The sequence below is a fragment of the Microcebus murinus genome, chromosome 4 (genome assembly GCF_040939455.1).
Source record: "Microcebus murinus isolate Inina chromosome 4, M.murinus_Inina_mat1.0, whole genome shotgun sequence".
Taxonomy (NCBI): Eukaryota; Metazoa; Chordata; class Mammalia; order Primates; family Cheirogaleidae; genus Microcebus; species Microcebus murinus.
This window is the reverse complement of record NC_134107.1, coordinates 68,962,744-68,984,913: the sequence shown is the minus strand read 5'-3', so window position 1 is coordinate 68,984,913 and position 22,170 is coordinate 68,962,744. Positions and strand designations below refer to the sequence as shown.

The following is a 22,170-nucleotide window of genomic DNA, read 5'->3' as shown; positions in this document are numbered from 1 at the left end:
CAAATATTTGTCACTGTTCAAATTCTTTATAGTTACATATTTATATAGTTAATCTGAGGTATAATTGGTCAGCATATTTGGCTAATTTTCTTAGAATATTATGGAATGAAATATGTCAAGATGTTAAAAAACACAGTCAGAAAAACACAGCCAAGGAAGATGAGAGACTTGGATATTAACCTATTTTTAAGAGACCAAAACCACTGAGAGTTTTGTCTCTTGAAAGGACATATTTTTCAGGGTTAGCATTGCAGATCTCTGAATCCTAGGTGAGTAACATATTAATAAGACACAGTTATAAACTTTATGGGTAGAAAAATGGAAGAGAAGGGAAAGATAAAGCTCTATCATTAGGGAAATTTGTTGCCAACTTCTATCTTAAATTTTTGCTTGGAGGGCTGGGCTTGCCCTTGAGGGAATTGTAATGTTGCCACTTAATTTTTGGCTTATGAATTAACCTTGGGGTAGTCTTGAATATGTCCTTTCTCCTAGCATTCATACCAGTTCTAGCTGGCCTTCTAAGGGTTTGGGATCTACTAAGTAGGTGGCCCCCAAACTCTATCATGCCACAGTATGCACATTAAATATTTTTAAAAAAATATGTTGAAGAAGTAAAATGAAGGCTTCTAGGAAAAAAGAGAATTTTAAACCACTTTACTTCTTCACCTACTGTGGCAGTTCCCATGACCCATGTTAGATCTTGTCCTCTTTAGAGGTAAAGTGGTAGATAAAACATGAGATTTGGGGTGTTCAATAACCACATTTAAGTAGAAGGCTCTTTTGAGACCATCTGATCTAGTGGTTCTTAATCTTTGTTATCACTGGAACTCGCAGGGAAATAACCATTTTCTGTTGGTATTACTAAGGTGCTCACAGATGATTCATCAGTAAATCAGAATGATAGAGGCTCTCAACTTCAGGGTACACCACTTTGGTAGAAGGAGCATATTAAATTCTTGTAAGGAAAATGAAGTTTAGAAAAGAATTTGGGTAAATTTGACACTCCTCCCAATATTGAATCATGGATCTAAGACAACTCTCTCATTTTACAGATAAGAAAAGTAAGTTTTAAAGGGTTAAAGTGAGTTTCCCAAACTTTCACAGATAGGTTGATGAGAAAACTCAAAGTTCTAATTTCTATTCCAATCTTTTTATAATCTTGGCCACATACCATGGAGTGAAAAATAATTTATGTTTACGTGGTTTCTGTCTTCAGTAGGCCTTTTTATCTGTCTGGCCCTGTATAATAATATTGTTAATTTGCTTAGTTAAAACACTAATGGGAAGACCTTAGTGTCAAAAATCAGGTCATAATGGAATAAGAAATAGACTCACACAGATTTCCAACTTTCTTTAGCCCATGCTATATATCTATAGAACTTCAAACACACCATATTTATACACCTATCATCTTATGTGAATACAGTCAGCCCTCTGTATCCATGAATACCACATCTATGGGTTCAACCAACAATGGATCAAAAATATTAGAAAAAGAATTGATAGTTGCATTTGTACTAAATACATACATACTTTTTTCTTGTCTTTTCCCTAAATACTAAATATAGTTTAACCAAATATAGTTTAGTACTAAATGTAGTTTAACAACTGTTCACATAGCATTTACATTATATTAGATATTAAAGGTAGTCTGGAGATTAAAGTATACAGTAGGATGTGTATGGGTTATATGCAAATAATACACCATTTTATGTAAGCAATTTGAGTATTAGTAGATTTTGGTATCTGTAGAAAGTCCTGGAATCAGTCCCCCACAGATACTGAGGTAAACTGTACATCTATTCCTCTACCCAAGAATAGCTCACTCATTTATTGAATTTGCTTCTTTACCATGTGCTCTATAAAGATATACACTATCTGGATATAAAACAAGCTTATTGTTACTATCAATAATAACAAAAATTATGAATTATTCCAAGGGAGACATTTCTCACCATTAAAATGTGGTGTTAATTATCATAATTGAAAATAATTGTTACCATTTTAATTATGCTTTCAAATTTCAAAAATCTTAACCCCACATGTAGATAAGTTATATTTGTTTATTTAGCTTAAATTTTTAAAAATAGGAAAAAATTGCCCTGTTACTTTGTATATTCTCATATTTGTAGCATCCTCACAAATTATAATAATGATCTGGGGTGAATCTATATCTTTTTTCTGTGAATAAGGCAAGATACTGACACTATTTTACAGATGTGATTACCAAGAGCATCTGATAGCAGCAAGCATGTGTCCACGTTGAGCTTGAAATTAGGGTCCTTACACCAGTCTAGTGCACCTATACCTTGCTGGTGCTGCATGTCATATTTTCATTCAGTAAAAAAACTGATCATGGAGATTGGTGATTGAAGTTTATTTCTATGGTGTCTTTATCTCTAATCACTCATACAGCACTTCAGGGCTTAGTAATGCCTTAAAATAGATCACCTAAATAGAGGTTGTTGTAAAAAGTTTATAAATTTCATATGCACGAGTTATTAGCATGATAGTGGTACTGAATTCAGTATTTTATTCAGCTCAATCAGAAATGTTAGGATCACTGATAAGATGAAATCAGATTGGATTACGACAGACATGCCTTAACTCCCATGAAACAGACATAAAATCAAAAATACTTGAGGCAGCTTCTTATAAAAGGAAGACTATACATAGGTACCAGAGTCAGCCAGATTCTTGCTGCAGTTATAGCTATGCTGGTTTCTAGTAGGGTGACTTTTAGACAAGTTGCTTAACCTTGCTAAGCCTCAGTTTTCTCTTCTATAAAGTGGGTATAATGCTTCCACCCATGCATATTGTGGGGACTAACGATAATATAATGCATCCAGGAACAAAATGTGGTATATTTAGTAGCTTAATAAATCACAGCTGTGATTTTTATGATTATTAACATTATTAGTATGCCTATATTATCATTGAGTGTACAATAAAGGAAATTAAAGATAAAACATGTTTTATTATTATAGAATCCTCTCCCTACATCTTTAAGGCTAATCAGTTCTCATTACAGAGATGGAATAGTATTGTTGGTTAAAGGGAATCATTTTATTCTTTTTTAAAAGCCAATTATTTAATAGAAATGAATTTATAGGAATGATGACAAAAGAATATGTTAACTGAAGATAAATTTCTTATGTAGAAAGAAGTACCAGGAAAATGGCTTAGAATGTTGAACCTCTGGCTCCTTCAGCAGATTATTTCATTTCTCTGCATCTGAATTTTTGATGTGACAAGAAGATGTCTAATATCCTAGAAAGAATCACCTAGAAAGAATCACCTAGAAAGAATCATCCATATAAGAATCAAGCTTATATGGAAGGGTAGACAAAAAAGTCTTTCTATACACTGACTAAGGGGATCTCAGAAAGATATAATGTGTATCAGTGTTGTCTGGGAGCCTGGAAGAGAAGAGAATAGTTCAGCCTCTCTGAGTTAGAAGACTTCTCAAGTGGTTTCTATTCAGGCTTGGGGGGCCAGATGCTGAGAAACCCTGGTACCAAAACCCTAGTCTTTTTGAAAAAGCTGAAAAAAAATCCAAAAAACCAAAAACGTAGTTCTTAGAGTAATAGAAAAAAGGGTATTTTCCTAAGAGTAGAAATTATGTACCTAGTTTTCTTGCAGCACTGCACCAAAAAATCACTCTCAAAGACTTCTGCTATACTTGTAAATATGGTGATAAACATATTGATAATAAACATGTCAGCTAGTGTATATTGCTGCATATAATATATAGAATATAACACTATTTTTACTTATTTTCAGCAAAACCAAAGCAAATGCCCAGCCCAGAATTGTTCAGTGGAAGCCCCTGCTTGGATGCCTGTCCACCAGTGTACTGTAAGTTTGATTGTTACAAGAATGGTCATATTGGAGGAGAAATGTTTTTATATTTTGGAATAATCTTAGTGGAATGAGCCAGAGTACTCTGAAATTCTGGAGTGGAGTAATCTTTTGAAAGGAGAAAAAATGTCTTTTGAGAAAGCTTTGCATTGTAAAAAAATTCTTGTGATTAGGGATTCCATGAATGTTTTTGGAGTCAGAATAACTTGCAAAGAATTTCTCTAAATGGGTATTGATGAGTTAGATTTTGATGGTCATTAAAATAAATATATTTGCATGTATATTTTTTCCAAATAGCTGCATATTCAGCAATATTTGATTTTAGATGCCTTAGAGAAGGATGCTTTCTCTTCTGTCATTGTGTTGACTGCTTAATAGTGATGAGTACATAGACTTGCAATTTTCAAGTCTTCTTAGTGTAATAATAGTCTTTGCATTTGTGTGGAATCTTCTATCAGAGAGTTTTCAAGTGCCTTAGAAACAAACAGGTACTATGTCATTATCCTTGTGTTACAGATGGGAGACTTAAGTGCAAAGGGAGTAAGAATAGTGCATCAGTTGTAGAGCTGGGAATAGATCCCAGACACCTACCTCATTTTTGATGTACTCATTCTACTACACTGTGTGCTCTGAAGTAAGTGAAGAAAGTGGCTAATTTGGATGATATTCTCTTATACATACATTGCCTGATAGAAATGACAGTGGTTTTCCTGAGAAATTGTATATGTTGTAACAGACAATTTGCTTGTCATGAAATAATTTGTGTGTAATGGGGACAAGAAATTAGGAAGTTAATTTTTGGGCATTTCCCTCATTTGACTCACCTTTCAGGCAATGTAAAAGTGATATGTAGGGCTTCCTAAATATCCTCATCTGTGGTTGAGATACAAGGTGCTGAAAGATACAGCTGGACTTGTGACTGTATTGTAAGGCATTAGGCCTGGGGGAGGCTGCTTTTCATACAGATTGTGTGAGAGATGAAGCTTCTTTCCTTTCAGTTTTTGTTTATCTGTGGAAGGAAGAGAAGGTGGGATCACCTTTAGTGAAAGAGAGATGATGATGCTAAATTAGTCCCTCTGACCATCAGCTCATAAAAGTGTGACATTTTTATTCTCCAAGTCAAGATAAGTCTGGGCTGCTTCTGTATTACAGGAATATCTGGGACTAATAGATGGTTACATTTAAGAATCTTCCTTTTCCGCAGACGTAGCCAATAAAAAAAAGAAGAAGAAAATAAAATTATAATAATAATTAAAATAAATAAATAATAATAAAAAAAGACTCTTCCTGAAAATCACAAGTCAGAAGTGCCAACAATAAAGTCTGATTCTCAGTTCTGTGGTCAGCTGAGAACATCAGAAAGTAGATGTTTCTTTTTACTTACCTCATGGAATTGGGAGCTGCTGGTTTCATAAAAATTCCTTTGACATTTACTTAAAAGTAATTACATCTCCCAGTGGGACAGACATTTTCTGAAGGAGCTGTGCAACACACACTGCTTTTCTTTCACTCTAGGTAACCCCCTACCCACAAAAGTGGGCTCCCAGTGGCCACATTTGGGTTATGTGAGCCTGCCCCTGGCCATCATTGACTGATCCAGGGATAGACATCTAATCTTAGCAGGGCCAATTGGATTATTTTTCCTGGGGATTTAAAATTTGTACTAGGAATATACCAAACTGGTAGTCATTGATATCAAATTATATGGATGATGATACTTTGGAAAAAAATCTGTGAACCTTTGTTGTTCAGACCCCTGGAACTGCCCTATATTATGCCTTCTGAGGTTTTACTGAACCAGATATCCATCTGATTTGTGAAAATGTCCCAATAACTCATTACTAATCAATGTTACTTTTTTCCTGAAATTATTTAGATTTTGTTTTGCTTTATTTCATTTGTTTATGGTCTGTTCTTTGATTTACCTGTAACCAAAAAGAGAAAGAAAAAACATTAACTAATATACCCAGTGAGCAACATTTATCGATCCCCAACTAGACCTAATGTAATGAGTAGCAGTCTCACACATAAAGAAGTATTCAGAACACTGGGATTTTGATCATTTATAATGGTCTACTCATTCCAAATATTTTACTGTAGATAGCACTTGGGTACATTAAAACATGACCAAAGAATAATTAGATGATGACTTAATTCACATTATAGAATGAGAAATATGGATAGTTAACTCTATAGTTAGTATATACATATTTATGTAACTAAAAACTATATATGATATGTAAAGTAATTCTAGTATTAATTTTCATTTCTCATCTCTTGGAAAATACTGAAAATCTTAGTCTTATGTGTTTAAGAGAAGGTTTGACTATCTCAAATTCTCCAAGAGCTGAAGCAAGTTATAAATAAATTAATACATATTTATATGTATAATAAATGGATAGTCTATTATCTTTGTGCATTTTTCAAGTTCAGTTGATTCTCTCTACATTTCTCTCCCCCTCGCCTTATTCTTGCTCTTTGGTATTCTACTCTGGAATGATTGTTTCCTTGTAATTGGACTTTATTGCTTTTTGTAAAAAAGTTTTGGTCTTCATGTGCGCAATTGCCCCAACTTCATTTAAAATGCAGAGCGTTTATCATTGGTTTCCCTAAGAAAGCTTCTCTTTCCAAATTGCTTTGCAAATGCCTGTCACCAGTTGCATATTGCCTTAAAAATGGCTTCTATTACTATTTGTTTAGTCTCTTCCTGGATTTTCTCTTTTTTGGCACTCCACACCTATGTAGTAATGAGTCCAAGAGGTTTTTCTTGTTTTATTTTCATTTTTTTTTAAAAGACTTTCCCTTTTAGTCAGAACTATAATGTACAGATTGGGGTTCAAGTAGAAAAGAAAATTTACCCCTAGTAATTACCTGGAAACATAGACATAATTAAATATCCTGAATGACTATACATGAATTATTTTCCCTAGTGAAAGGTGTGGCAGTTTAATTGTTTATTTCTCATTGTATGACTATATTAATTACTAGAATGATACTATTCCTTAACCCTACACTTTCAATTTAATTAGATTATATGCCTCATTGATGTGTATGACTATGAATATGAACATAGTAGTTACCTGAGCCCCTGCCACTAGTAAACAATTGGGAAGATGCCTACAGGTTCTAGGACTCTGGTGAAGAAAGATCTCTGAAGAATTAGCTCCTGGTACATGGAAAAAAATAAACTTGCAATTGACCAGCTTCAAGAATCATGAGTGGCTGTTGCATTTCAGGACATATTTCTGGATCACTCAGTACAACTATGTCCTATGCATGTATTTAATCATTTTGAGGAATATTCCCAAACTCAATGCTTAGTTATTGGGCATAATTAGATATGGCTGTAACTGGGCGATTTAATTAATTAGACATATAATACATGATTTAGCTGGAATAATTGTTTTGCTTCTTTGCACAGCCCTCAGTTACTAGAAATCAAAGAATAATGCCTATAGAAGAGTTTCTAAAAGCTAAGTTGAAAATAAAGTTCCTGCTATTATGGAACCTATTACAGCTATTGCTATATCTGTTTATTTCTATTATTATATCAACACATAAATAGATACATGAAATATTCTCAAAAATCATGCAAGCATTTACAAATTAGAACACTACATTCTGAATATATCAACTCTCATTTACTTCTTCAAGAAACATTTACTGGCCGGGCGCTGTGGCTCACGCCTGTAATCCTAGCTCTTGGGAGACCGAGGCGGGCGGATTGCTCAAAGGTCAGGAGTTCAAAACCAGCCTGAGCAAGAGCGAGACCCCGTCTCTACTATAAATAGAAAGAAATTAATTGGCCAACTGATATATATATAAAAAATTAGCCGGGCATGGTGGCACATGCCTGTAGTCCCAGCTACGTGGGAGGCTGAGGCAGGAGGATTGCTTGAGCCCAGGAGTTTGAGGTTGCTGTGAGCTAGGCTGACGCCACGGCACTCACTCTAGCCTGGATAACAAAGCGAGACTCTGTCTCAAAAAAAAAAAAAAAAAAAAAAAAAAAAAAAAAAAAAAAAAAAAAAAAAAAAAAAGAAACATTTACTGAGCACATAAGTTGTAACCAATTGTTGGATTTCTCAATGTGGAGCAAGAAACAATACATGTACACAAGTAATAATTATACTTGGTAATACATTCTATAATAATGGTCTGTACAAAGAGCTATAAATTTTAAGAATGGAAAATTACTTCAAGTTAGATTTTGGAAGACAAAAGATGCAATGTTTAGTCATAGTTAAGGGTATAAGCTTTAGAATTGAATGAGATTTGTGTTAAAATACCAACTCTGCTACTTACTAGCTATATGACGTAGAACAACTTACTTAATCTTTCTGAGTTTATGCACACAAAAAAGTATTTTGAGATTTACGTGAGATAATGCATAGCAAGTGTTAACATTGTACTTGGCACAATAGTAATTGTGTGATAACTGCTAGGAGGAAAGAAAGAAAAGGATAGGTCATTCCACAAGGGAGTAGATGGGGCAGAATGAATTGATGAGGAAGAGTGTAACAAATAGGCAATAACTTGTTATTAATTTGGGGTTACTTATTTAGATTTATTTATGAGGGCTCTTTCTTCAAAGAGGGATTCAGGCTGGGACAGGAAAAGTTTCTAGAGGTTAATATACAACTCTTTAAGACTTTGAAAGCAGAAATCTTGCAGCTTTTGAAAATAAATGTTTTGTTCTCTGATAGGAATTGATGATGTAGGAGTGTATATTAACAAGAGATGTTTATATTCCAAGTAACAACATAAAACCATTTTCAAGGAGTGGGGCCTGATACTTCTTTTCATTTAAAAACATTTTAACATTTCCCTACAATGTCTCTCTAGATTATGAAAGTAATTTTTCTCTTTTAGGGGAAATCAATAAAAACAGACTCCTCATAGAAATCAGAGGAGATGTTCTTTTAAAGTGTTAATTGTTTCAGCATGTTCTCCCAGACTGCCTCACATTATCCCACAGTCGGGATCATTCACTCTAATTGAAAGCAGTTAATACAATGTGTTTGTTGTAAGCTGTTCTGCAATAATTCTAAAGGTTTTATATATATATATATAGCTTCCCCCCACCTTTTTTTTTCCATAATTCATTGTGCGACCTAATTTTGTATATAGCCCACATAAAAACCCAGACCGTTCCACTCAGAAACATCTAACTCTGTAACGAAATAGTGTTGTGTCTGCTCTCTGGGTGTTTCCAGAGTTCCTTTGAACACAGCTCCTGCTGGGCTAACTGTGCTGCTGGGAAATTACAAATGGCTTTGACCAGTATTGTCTTTCCAGAGAATGGATACAATTTTTATTTTTTAGGGCAAAGTTTTCATACTATTAGCAGTTCCCTTATAGAACGAAAAGTCAGGACATTATCAGATGATCATAGTTTTAGGAAAATTATAGAAAATTGCAGAGTACAGGACCTTAAATTGGTGAGTGCTGGCATTAGAGTGCATCTGGCTATATGGGTGGTAGTCATAGGGTTGGAAAATAATCCAAAGGGGAAGTTATCTCAGAAAAAGCACGGTGTACTTTAAGAAATATGACCTTTGTAGAATGGCTCTGATTTCAATTTTTCTATAGTCAGGGGCTCTAAATCAAGGAAACTATGAAAAAGATGAGATTGATACAATGGATACATTTCTATTTTCCCTTTCTTCTGGTCCTTGTAGTACTTTAGACATGCACCAATTTTCCTCTCTAGTTTTAAAGACTCTATTGGGAACTGCAGTACTCATATAAAATAATTTTGTTACATTGATCTGTGAAATATGCCCAGAAAGAGAACCCACATTATATATGGGGGGAGGGAGCATTGGTTCATGGGAGAGATGAAAGGTTATTCCCAGTGAGCACACATAAAAATTACACAATGAATAAAACAGAAGGCACACAAACATGTACCTAGTATGCCCTGGGCAAAGAGATGGAAGATGCAAGTCCTAAGGTTGCTGGCAAGATATGAGAAGCGAAATGGAGGAATAGTGGATAACCATCTGGGAAGAAAAAGCAGCCCCACAGTAAAGCTGAGGTCAGCAAAGTTTATGTTCAGTGTCCCCAGCTTTTTCTTTCTGTACTTTTTAATATTTTCCCTAGAATTCCCTCTTTACCCAACTTGACTGATTTTGAGGTCTCAATATTCACTCATCTCTTTCTTCTGCCTTCTCTTTTGTGCCACTGTGCCAAAGATCTAATAGAACATGGAATGAATATAAAACTTTATAGCATGCTTCTTATGGGCATTTGGAATTTTTTTGTTTGTTTATTTGTTATTGTTGTTTTCCATCAGTGTTTGTTTTTTTCACAGCTTTACTGAGATATAATTCATATACCATACAATTATAAAATGTACAATTTAATGATTTTTTAGTGCATTCACAGAGTTGTATAATTATCACTGCAATCAATTTTAGAACATTTTCTTGTGCTAAAGAAATCCCACACCCATTAGCAGTCACTTCCCATTCACCCTCCCCCCAAGCTCCTAAAAACCACTACTCTATTTTCTGTTTCTATGGATTTATCTGTTCTAGACATTTCCTGTAAGTGGAATTATGTAACATGCAGCCTTTTGTGACTGGCTTCTTTCATTTAGCATAACGTTTCCAAGGTTCATCCAAGTTGTAACATGCATCAGTTCTTCATTACTTTGTTTTGCTGAATAATATTTCATTGTATAGATATACTACATTTTGTTTATCCATTCATGATTGATAGACATTTGGATTGTTTACCTTATTTTACATTATGAATAATTCTACCATGAATATTCTTGTGCAAGTTTTTGTGTGGACTTGTGTTTTCAATTCTCTTGGGTACATAGCTAGGAGTGGAATTGGTGGGTCATATGGTAACTCTATGTTTAACTTTTTGAGGCACAGTCATACTGTTTCCCAAAGCATTTGTACCATTTTACATTCCTACCAGCAATATATGAGGGTATCAATTCTTCACATTCTCACCAACACTTGCATTGTCCATTATTTTTTTATATTAGCAATCCTAATAGTTGTTACATTATATCTCCTTTTGGTTTTGATTTGCATTTACCTAATGATTATTGATGATAAGAATATTGTCATGTGCTTATCAGCCATTTGCTTATCTCTTGTAGAAGTATCTATTCAGATTATTTATCCATTTTTAATTCTTTTGTCTTTTTAAGTTATAAGAGTTCTTTATATGTTCTGTATACCAGTCCCTTATCAGATGTATGATTTGCAGATATTTTGTCCCTTTCTGTAAATTATCTATTTATTTTTTGATAGTCATTTGAAGCATAACACTTTTAAATTTATATGAAGTCTAATTTATCTCTTTTTTTGTTATTTGTGCTTTTGATGTCATATCTAAGAAGTCTTTGTATAACCCATGGTCACAATGATTTTATTCTATATTCTCTTTTGAGAGTTTGATAGTTTAGCTCTTGCATTGAAGTCTATCATCCATTTTGAGTTAATTTTTGTTTATGGTATACATGGATCTCCAAGTGTCCCAGCATTCTTGATTGAAAAATGTATTCTTTTCCCCATTGAACTGTCTCTGCTCTTTTGCTGAAAATCAACTGACTCTAAATATGAATGTTTATTTATGTACTTTCAATTCTATTCAATGGTCTTTATGTCTATCCTTATGCCAGTATCACACTATCTTGATTACTGTAGCTTTGTAGTAAGTTTGAAATTTGGTACTGTGAGATCCTAGCTCTGTTCTTTTTAAAAATTGTTTTGGGTATTATGAATCCCTTGCATTTTTGTATGAATTTTAAAATTAGCTTCTCAATTCCTACAAAAAGCAAAGATTGACATTGACAAAGATTGTCATCTTTGACAAAAAGCTCATTGACTCTGTAGATCAATTTGAGAAATATTGCTATTTATCAGTATTAAGCCTTCTGACCCATGATTGTCTTTCCATTTATTTAGGTCTTCTTTAATTTCTTTCTACAATGTTTTCTAGTTTTCAGAATACAAGTTTTGCCCTTCTTTTGCTAAATTTATTCTCAAATATTTTATTCTTTTTAATGTTATTATAAACAGAATTGTCTTATTTTTGAATTGGTCACTGATAGTATATAGAAATACAATTGATTTTTGTTAATTGATTTTGTTCCTACACCCTTGCTGAACTTATTAGTTCTAATAGCTATTTAATGAATTCCTTAGGATTTTCTATATACCATCTGAGATCATGCCATCTGCAAATAGAGATAGTTTCACTTTTTCCTTTATAATTTGGACCTATTTATTTATTTATTTATTACAATTCTCTGACTTTATAAATTTATTTGTTTTTTCCCTTCTGGCTCTATACCATCTTACTCTAGTCAAAAACATGGTAGGTTTTGTTTGTTGGTTGGTTCCCCCAGAAAACAATTTAATGAGTGCTTCACAGATGTTTCCTTACATTGGCCTAAGGAGGTCCAGATGTCTAACTGGATGCCTTTTATTTAATTTTCTTGCCCAATTAATTGACTTGGCTAGAATCTTCAATACAATGTTGAATAGAATTGGTAAGAGCAGACAACCTTGTCTTGTTCTTGACTTTATAGGGAAAGTATTCAGTCTTTCATCATTAAATATGATGTCAGCTGTGGGTTTTTTTGTAGATGCCCTTTAGCAGGTTGAGGAAGTTCCCTTCTATTCCAAGTTTGTTGGGTATTTTTATCATGGAAGGGAAGGTTTTTATTTTTTATTTGTTTGTTTTTATATTTGTTTTAATACTTAATTTTTTTCATTTGCTGAAAGAATGTATTGGTGATCTTCTGTTGAGAATATTAAGCATCACTTCTCTAGGATTCCTGAAACAATAGTCTATCTACTCATAATCCATAACTGACTTTGCCACAGAATATCTTGAGGAGCATTAAGCTCTGAGCCATTTTCCTATAACACAACACCATTAACGCTTCTGGGTTGCATACCTCTGGCAGTACTTAAAATACTTTTGTACTTTGCGTTGAGTAGGAAAGGTATTCTTACCGTGTTTAACAGATAAGAAAACTGAAGTTCGGGGAAGTAAAATAACTTTTTTGGCACCACATTACCAGTACATAGGGAAGCTGGAATGGGTCCTCTGTGTTCCCAATCTAGCTCTGTTTCGGATACTGTTTCTGATATAGTTAACACTATCTCTTTGGATAAATTGATGCTGTTGAGTTTGCTGTAAATAATGATGAATTTAGATGAGACTGGAATTTTCAGTGGTTGTGTTTTGTGTCATGGAAGGTACCATATGGATTCTATGCCTTGCAATTTTGGACAACATTGGAGCATTGAACAACCATCGTGGCAGCCACAACAGCCTGTTTGAATGTCTTCCTACACAGTTGGAATGTGTAATCTCATCTAATATATTGGAGAAAAAAAACCATGTACATAGCCACTGTGTAAAGAAAGATACAAGCCTAACTATTTAGAAATTTAGTTATGTCCTTCCATTAAGAGTGAAAGAATTTTAATAGTAGGTTTTCTTCAAGGGCATTGCTAGGATCTATCTTCCCTCTTCTTGGTTTCATCCTTTGCTGCAGGAATTGAATATGAAATGTTCTTTCAGATATCGTTTCATAACAGAGCTGTAAGCCACAACATTACTTCTTACAGGTTTGTGGAATGGTACTAATGTAGAATATGGTGATTTAATGATTTGTAAGTTATTGGAAATACAAAATGCCATAATGGGATGGATTGATGACTTTTCCAATTCAAGAGTTCTGTCTCTATCCACAGAAGTTCCTGGAAGAATTGAACATTTATTCTTAATGACATTGACTTATAGGAGCTTAGGCTGCATTTACTGAGCAATATTTTACTTAGTATTAATATACAGAAACCTCAATTATGTGGTATATAAAGAGAGTCATCTAGAAATTACTAAAAATGGTGCTGAAGTGGACTAAACCAATATTTCAGTGCTCACAACTCATTCTCTGAGTACTTATTCTATGATTTCACTGTGTTGCCTTCCTAATATTTCTCATGTATATGTATTTGAACATGAGAAACCCATAATGCCTTATTTCCAGGCCTTTTTAGGTACATCTCTAATAAGCATGGCTATCTTACTACCTAACCCATTAGAAAATTCAAATAATGAGAGCAGGTATATGAAAAATCAAGAGAGGGCATTACTACAGCCTGCTATATTAATAGCCATGAGAAATGGCAGCTGACAGTGAGGCAGACATACATTTTAAAAGTAAGAACAAGTTCTTAAACTCTTTGAGGTAATTTATTGGTGGGGCATTGATATAGCATTATATCTTAACTGACATTAATAAGTGTTGATCAGGAATCAACACATAAAAAACTAAAATCAAAATGTCTTTTTATCCTTTGACTAAATACCCAGTGGTAGAATTGCTGGATCAAATGGTAGGTCTACTTTTAGTTCTCTGAGGTAACTCCATACTGTACAGTGCATACTATCTGGGTGATAGACGCACTTATAACTTTGGCTTAAACTATACAAAAGGAATTCAAGTAACCAAAATGTTTGTACTCTTATAATATTCTGAAAAAAATTAAAATCATGTCCAAAGCTTCTTTGGAAAGGACATTAAAATTATCTTTGTGTTTTTAATGTGGCTACTAAAAAGTTTTACAAATTAAAAAAAAATGTTCAAAACACAAAAATATGTGATGCTTTAATAACCTTAATTCTCTGGAACATTCACATTTGTAAGCATCTATTTCTTTGACAGTTATGATAGATGACCAGATAGTTGGTATGTTTCAGCTTGTATAAACTCCTAGGGTGGTGGGTTCCTTTCTACTCCAACCTGAGTGAGATATTGGCTTGAGTTTGTGGTGGAAATATTGGTAGTGTTGAGAGAAGGAGAAACTGACAGCAAAACATGGAGCCCTGGTAATAGGTCAAGGATATTTGCCTTGGGTGGTATACTGTCACTGATTATTAATAGTGTATTGGTATGTATTAGTATTACATGGGCTTTTTAGTGTGGGTAAACATTCTTCCTATTGAACTTTTCACCCATCATTTAAGAGGACCTACTGCATTATAGTAAGGATATGTTTTTGAGTCAAGAACTTGTTGGAATCTTTTTTCTCTCATTAGCCATGTGACCTTGAACAAGCATTTCAAAATCTCTTTGCCTCACTTTCCTCATTCCTCTTCTAAGTGAATAATCATACTGTATATGTATCTTTTTTTGGTCTTTTTTTAAAATTTATTTTAATTTTAATTTTTTTTTATTTCAGCATATTATGGGGGTACAAATGTTTAGGATACTTGTGTTGCCTTTCCCCCCTTGCCCCCCAGAGTCAGAGCTTCAAGCGTGACATACCCCAGACAGTGCACAACGTACCCATTATGTATATAAATACTCATCCCTTCCTCCCCCTTCCCATCTGCCCAATGCCCAATAAATATTATTCCTATATGTTCACTTAGGTGTTGATCAGTAAATACCAATTTGTTGGTGAGTACATGTGGTGCTTATTTTTCCATTCTTGGGATACTTCACTTAGTAGAATGGGTTCCAGCTCTATCCAGGAAAATACAAAAGGTGCTAGATCACCATTGTTTTTTATAGCTCAATAATACTCCATGGTATACATATACCACATTTTATTAATCCACTCACATATTGATGGGCACTTGGGTTGTTTCCACATCTTTCCCTGAACTCACCTGATCTCCTCTGTGTATGTATCTTAAAAGACCTTTTTCTACAACAATATTCAAGAAATGGGTATGCCACACAATTTAATGTTAAAAAGGAAGGCCATACAATATGTGAACAAGAGTGTACTTTTTAGTAATAATGATTATAGGATTTAAAAAATATTTTGTCGTTGTAGTATTTTTTGTACTTACAAATTATCCATAATGAGCCTAGAAGTTCAAAGAAATAACAAGAGTATTATTTAAGTGCCTAAATTATACAAAACAAATATGGAGGCTTTCTTATCAAAGACTTTTTTGCACCTGCTTACTGTTCTTTTCGTGCTGCTCTTCTGATTGTGGTCATACTCTGCTCAGACTTGCCTCATTAGATTTAGCCTCAGTCAGGACAGGAAAAGCTGTTCTATGAGGCCACATCTGTAGCTACAGTCCAGTACAGAGCAGGAGTCAATGCCAGACCTCTCAAAGCAGCCTCCAACTACCCCAGACCTCTGTAGAATTGTACAAAATGTTTGGACAAACTTTAGCCTGAAGAAAACTTTTAACAGCACTTGACACAGAAATGGAACATTAATTGCTGCAGCTCCTTAAGGAGGTCCAGTTTGGCATCAGACAGCATAATCCTATGCCTGCTTTATAAAACAGCCCCTCCCAGCTTGGATTAATGGACTGGCTCTCTAGCTTCAGCAACAAAAGGTACAATGAATGCATCTAATCAAAACCCCAAACTTGAGAATAATTGGAAGGGCGGAGAAGGTGCAAGTTGTGTAACAACCAGTCTTCCATTATAGCAATGAGGAAAAATGTGTGCAAACATTTGAATATTTCATTTGCTGACCCATATATTTTCAACCAACTCAGAACAAACACCTAATTAAAATAACAAATGCCATTCAAATCTGGATTGGCTAAACATCTCAACCTATGGGGGAAAAATAAACATGCTAATTGATCTTGATAGCTATGTTAGATTGCATTTTGGTAGAGTAAAATTATTGTATAATTTAATGTCCACAACTTAATTAAATATATCCTATAAATATATTTTCTCTAAAGATGCTAATACTCTGATGAAAAAATCAGTTTGTGCAATGGATTTGGTCATACACAATTGTTCTTTAGGTTGTGTCAGCATTTTCATTAAAAAGTTGTACTCTATAACTTGGAAGCAAAAATACATTCTGGGCTAAAACTTAATGTCCCAAATCTTTTTCCAAAGGCAGTTTTCTAAAGTACACATGAAATGGAAGTTTTATGAGTCTCTGAAAGCTTGAGGTCTATAGGAAGACCTATACAAAACCAAAAAAAGAATCTCACCCAGTCTAGTCCCTGTGAATTAGGACAGCATGTAGAATCTGGGAGAGAAACTGGGCTGTGGAAGGGAATACAATCCTGTCTGTCACTGAGCTGAATAATCAGGGTACTTAGGTTTTATTGTTGGTTCCGCTGTGTGAAGTACCATGGAAAGTTCATGCACTTTGGAGTCACCCAGAACTGGGTTAAAATTCTATCTCCACTTCTTACTTAATTTTGTAAATGTCTTAACCCCTTTGAGTCATCTGTGTAGATTGAATGAGATGACATATGTAAAATTTCAGTACACACACTGTTCATTCCCTTCGCTTATGGCTTATGGTATTGTTTGAAGCTATTCACTCACTTTTCCTCCATTGTTTAGAGTATTTATTCTGAGAATTCATTTTTAAAGAATGGGGTTTCCTTAAATTATGTTGCCCAAACATAAAGATGAGAGAGGATTGGGTATCATGTTCATATCTGAATTTTAAAATCATCACTCTGGCTGCTGTGTGAAGAACAATAAGTAGGAAAATGGAAAACAAAAAGAGTGTTGCTAAAAAACAAAACAAAACAAAAACCTAATTATAAATCTTTTTCAGAATTCCAGGCAAAAAATAGTGATAGCATGAGTGAAGGTGATGGTGGAGACTAATAGATATGAACAAATCTGAGATATTTGGGAATAAATGTGCCAGAGCATGGAGATGAAGTGTATACAGGGTGGTAAGAGAATGGACAGTATCAGGAATGACTTCTAGCTCCCTGGCTTTCATAACAAAATGAGTAGATATGTCATTTGCTGAATTTGGAGGTTCTGGAAAAGATTCATATTGTGTATGATAGTGGGAGGGTCATGAAATCTATTCTGTACAACTTAAGTTCAAAGAGTCTTTAAGACAGAAGTAGAGATATCAAGTTGGCCTATGAAGAGGGACAGGCAGGAGATTGGTACCTGTTATGAAACACTGAGTCAAGAAAGGTTTTTTTTTTTTTTCTGTATGAAAAATAAGCATATTTAAAAGGTAATGAGACTGAAAAAATAACTGAATTAAGGACTGAGAAGTATTCAAGAGATTATTCAATAAGGAAGTCCTTGATAGAGGAGTTTCAATAAAGTTGTAGGGATTGAAAAGCAAATAAGAGGTAGAATGTTTACAATATAGACATGCCTCATTTTATTGCATCTTCAGTTTATTACCCTTCACAACTACTGAGTGTTTTAAAAATTGAAGGTTTGTGGCAACTCTGCATTGAGCAAAGTCTATTAGCACCATTTTCCAACAGTATATACTTACTTTATGTCCTGTGGAATTTTGTAATTTTGGCAATTCTTGCAATATTTCAAACTTTTTCATTATTCTTATATCTGTTATGGTTATCTGTGATTACTGATCTTTGGTGTTACTATTGTAATTGTTTTGGGGCACCACAAACTGCACCCATATAAGACTGAGAACTTAATTGATAAATGCTGTGTGTGTTCTGTCTGCTCCACTGATTGCCTGTTCTCCCAAGTCTCTGCTTCCCCTCAGGCTTCCCTCCCTATTCCTTAAGACACAATAATATTGAGATTAGGCCAATTAATGGCCCTACCATGGCCTCTTATTGTTCAAGTGAAAAGAAGAGTCACACATCTCTCTCTTTAAATCAAAAGCTAGAAATGATTAAACTTAGAGAAGAGGGCATGTCAAAAGCCAATATAGGACAAAAGCTAGGCATCTTGCACCAGTTAACCAAGTTGTGAATGCAAAGGAAAAGTCTCGAAGGACATTAAAAGGGTTACTTCAGTGAACACACAAATGATTAGAAAATGAACCAGCTGTATTGCTGATATGGAGAAAGTTTTAATGGTCTGGATAGATCAAACCAGCCACAATATTCCCTTAAGCCGAAGCCTAATTAAGAACAAGACCCTGGCTTTTTTTATTCTGTGAAGCCTGAGAGAGGTGAAGAAGCTGCAGAAGAAAAATTAGAAGCAGTAGAGGTTGGTTCATGAGACTTAGGAAAGAAGCTATCTTCATAAAAGTGCAAAGTGAAACAATAAGTGCTGATGTAGGAACTACAGCAAGTTATACAGAAGAACTAGCTAAGATAATTGATGAAGGTGGCTACACTAAACATCAGATTTTCAATGTAGACAAAACAGTCTTCTGTTGGAAGAAGATGCCTTTTAGAACTTTTATAGCTAGAGAGGAGAAATCAATGCCTGGCATCAAAGCTTCAGAGGACAGGCTGACTCTCTTGTTAGGGGCAAATGCAGCTGATCACTTTAAGTTGAAGCTAATGGTCACTTACCATGTCAAAAATCCTAGATACCTTAAGAATCATGCTAAATTTTCTCTGCCTGTGTTCTACAACTAGAACAACAAAGCTTGGATGACTGTACATCTGTTTACAGCATGACTTACTGTAGTGACAATCGTAATCCTGAAAGACACAATCCTGAAAGCTATAATCCGGATGTTGAAATCGTGAAAGATCAAAATCCCTAAAATCTGAAATATAGAAAATCACAATCCTAAAAGATTAAAATCCTGAAATTGAAATCTTGAAAGCTGAATTCTGGGATTAATGCATTTTCATTTATATGCAGGATAGCTGCATCATGTTAGTTGTATCATGTTAGGCAGAACTATTACCATGTGATTATCTTTATTTGGAATTAAGCATAATTTAAGGAGGTACGTATGGGTGACAAGTTGATATGGGGTAGATTTATGGATTTAATGTTAGGTGTCAACTTGACTGGATTAAGGAATATCAGAAAGCTGATAAAACATTATTTGGGGTGTATCTGTAAGGGTGTTTCCAGAGGAGATTATAGTGTGTATCTGAGTGGACTATATGAGGAAAATCTGCCCTCAATGTTTTGAGTGTTTTGAAGATTATTGAAGTGAAAATGCAGGCAAAAATACAAGAAATCTCCCCTGCCAAATTATTTAATCATGTATGACTTCTGCCTACTTACACATAGTGCCAACACTTTTTTTCGCAAAAGGCCCTTCATCAGAGAATAAAAATAATTCAGCAAGCCCAGTGAACCTCTAAACTAAAGACACTAGCTGATATAGAGGTTCCCTGCAGTGTTACAAAACACATATTAGAGTTGACAATGCTGGTGGTTAGGGGAAGCGACCCCTCATACAGTTGAAAATCCACATATAACTTTGACTCCCCAAAACTTAACTACTAATAGTCTACTATTGACTGAAAGCCTTATCAATAACATAAATAGTTGATTAACATGTATTTTTTATGTTTATATATTTTATACTATATTCTTACAATAAAGTAAGCTAGAGAAAAGGAAATCAGTTAATACCAATTTGATCGTGAGTACATGTAGTGCTTATTTTTCTATTCTTGGGATACTTCACTTAATAGAATGGTTCCAGGATAATATCCAGGATAATACAAGAGGTGCTAGATTACCGTTGTTTTTTGTGGCTGAGAAGATCAACACTTAGGTGCGTATATAGTAATAACATTCATTGGGTGGGTGGGAGAGGATGGTTATATACACAACTAATGGGTGCAGTGTGTACTGTCTGGGGGATGCATATGCTTGAAGCTCTGACTCGGGTGGGGCAAGGGCAATATACATAACCTAAACATTTGTACCTCTGTATTCTGACATAAAAAAAGAAAAGGAAATCATAAGAAAGAGGAAATATATTACTATTCATTAAGTGGAAGTGGATCATTATAAAGGTCTTCATCTCATTGTCTTCTTGTTGAGTAGGCTGAGTAGAAGGAGGAAGAGGGGGAGTTGGTTTTGCTGTTTCAAGGGCAGAAGAGGAAGAAAATCTGTGTATAAGTGGACTCACACAGTTCAAAGGTCAATAGTAAATGGTGAACTCTTCTTGGTTAGAGATTTGACTGTTGAAGGAAATTAACTTCTTATGCTTCCAACTAAATCTAACAGAAAAACTAGGGCATGCTTCACTCTGGCTAATGGATGGTCCTTGCAAAAGTGTCCCCATTGCTTCTTATGAACTACATGCAATTGGTGCCCCTGTCGGATCTGAACATTTTAGAGCTCATACACTTACTTGTATATTAATGAGTGAGAAAAGTGAAGCATTATGAAGTTTCACAGTGGCAGGGTTTGAGAAGATTGACTCTAATTTTGCAAGAAGTTCTATGGGTAAAATATCAAACAGCATCACGTGTCACAGAGAAATCTTTCATGAAAAGACGTGTCAATCAATGTAGGAAATTTCACTGTTGTCTTATTTTAAGAAATTACAACAGCCACCCCAATCCAGCCACTTCTCTGGATCAGTCAGCAGCCATCAAATAGGGTACATTTCCTACTGGGAGCTCAGGGAAAAGACATGATTCCTTGTTTTATAAATGGTTTTATATAATAAAACATAAGAATGGTCATTCCTGCCTTATTAAATCAAAAGAATTACTTCATTTTATTCTTAAGACTTGATCTTGGTATAGACTCTTTAAAGTCTCTCTTGACCTCCAGTTCCTCCATTGATCTCTACCAGATTACTGTAGCATGGATCACATGGAAGAATACTTGAATATTTATATGATTCTCTTCCATATTAGTTTGATTCCTTATGAAAAGTGGTTATTACTTAGCTTTCATTTTTCAAAGGTTAGCCTAGAGTCTAATATATAGATGCTCAGGAGAGGTTCTTGAAATTCAAATGAAAGGAATTCAAAAGACTAACATAACAGAAATGAATATTAATTCTCTTGATTACCTTTACTTTCTGGAGATCTGGTTATCACTCAGTTCTCTTTGTCTCACCATTTACCTTTGCTTTAGCTAGAAACTGAGTATTTACTTTAATGCTTCCCTTTCTTTTACCCTCCACATTCAGTCCAACATCATATTTGTCAGATCTAGAATTCACTTATCTCTATCTTCACTAATACTACCAGAGTCCATACCACCATCATCTCTTACCTGGACTACAAACAAGACCATTACAACTTGATCCCTTCATTTTCATGTGCTCCTCCCCCACACAAAAACACACCAGCCTGAGCAATCTGAAAATATAAATCTAATAACTTGCCCTCCTTCCTTACTTAAAACCTTTAATGACTTTTCATTGTACTAAGGATGTATTTCAAACCCTTTAACATAGTATCCTTACATTTCTATATAGTTTGCTTGTTTCTATATAGCCTTTGCTTGTCTCCTCTAGTTCATGGCATGATAGTTTTTACCTCACTATGGGTACTGGGCACATGGGTTTACTTTCAATTTTCTAAGGCTGATGAACTTCCTGCCTAAGGACCTTTGCTATTACTCTTTCATATGCCCAAATATTCTTCTCCACACACTGAAAGATTGGCTCCTTTTTGTCTTACATTTCATCTTAGATGTTA

At 34.5% G+C, this 22,170-nt stretch overlaps 1 protein-coding gene across 7 annotated transcripts in view; it reads left to right on the top strand.

Annotated features, from left to right (window-relative positions):
- The window catches only part of DLG2 (discs large MAGUK scaffold protein 2), a 1,870,454-nt gene that overhangs the window by 413,759 nt on the left and 1,434,525 nt on the right, over positions 1-22,170 (top strand). For all 7 annotated transcript variants that reach the window (XM_076002367.1, XM_076002386.1, XM_076002368.1 and 4 more), the window contains one exon: positions 3,784-3,858. In XM_076002367.1, coding sequence (XP_075858482.1) covers positions 3,784-3,858 — 75 coding nt within the window. The remainder of the gene's footprint in view (positions 1-3,783; positions 3,859-22,170) is intronic.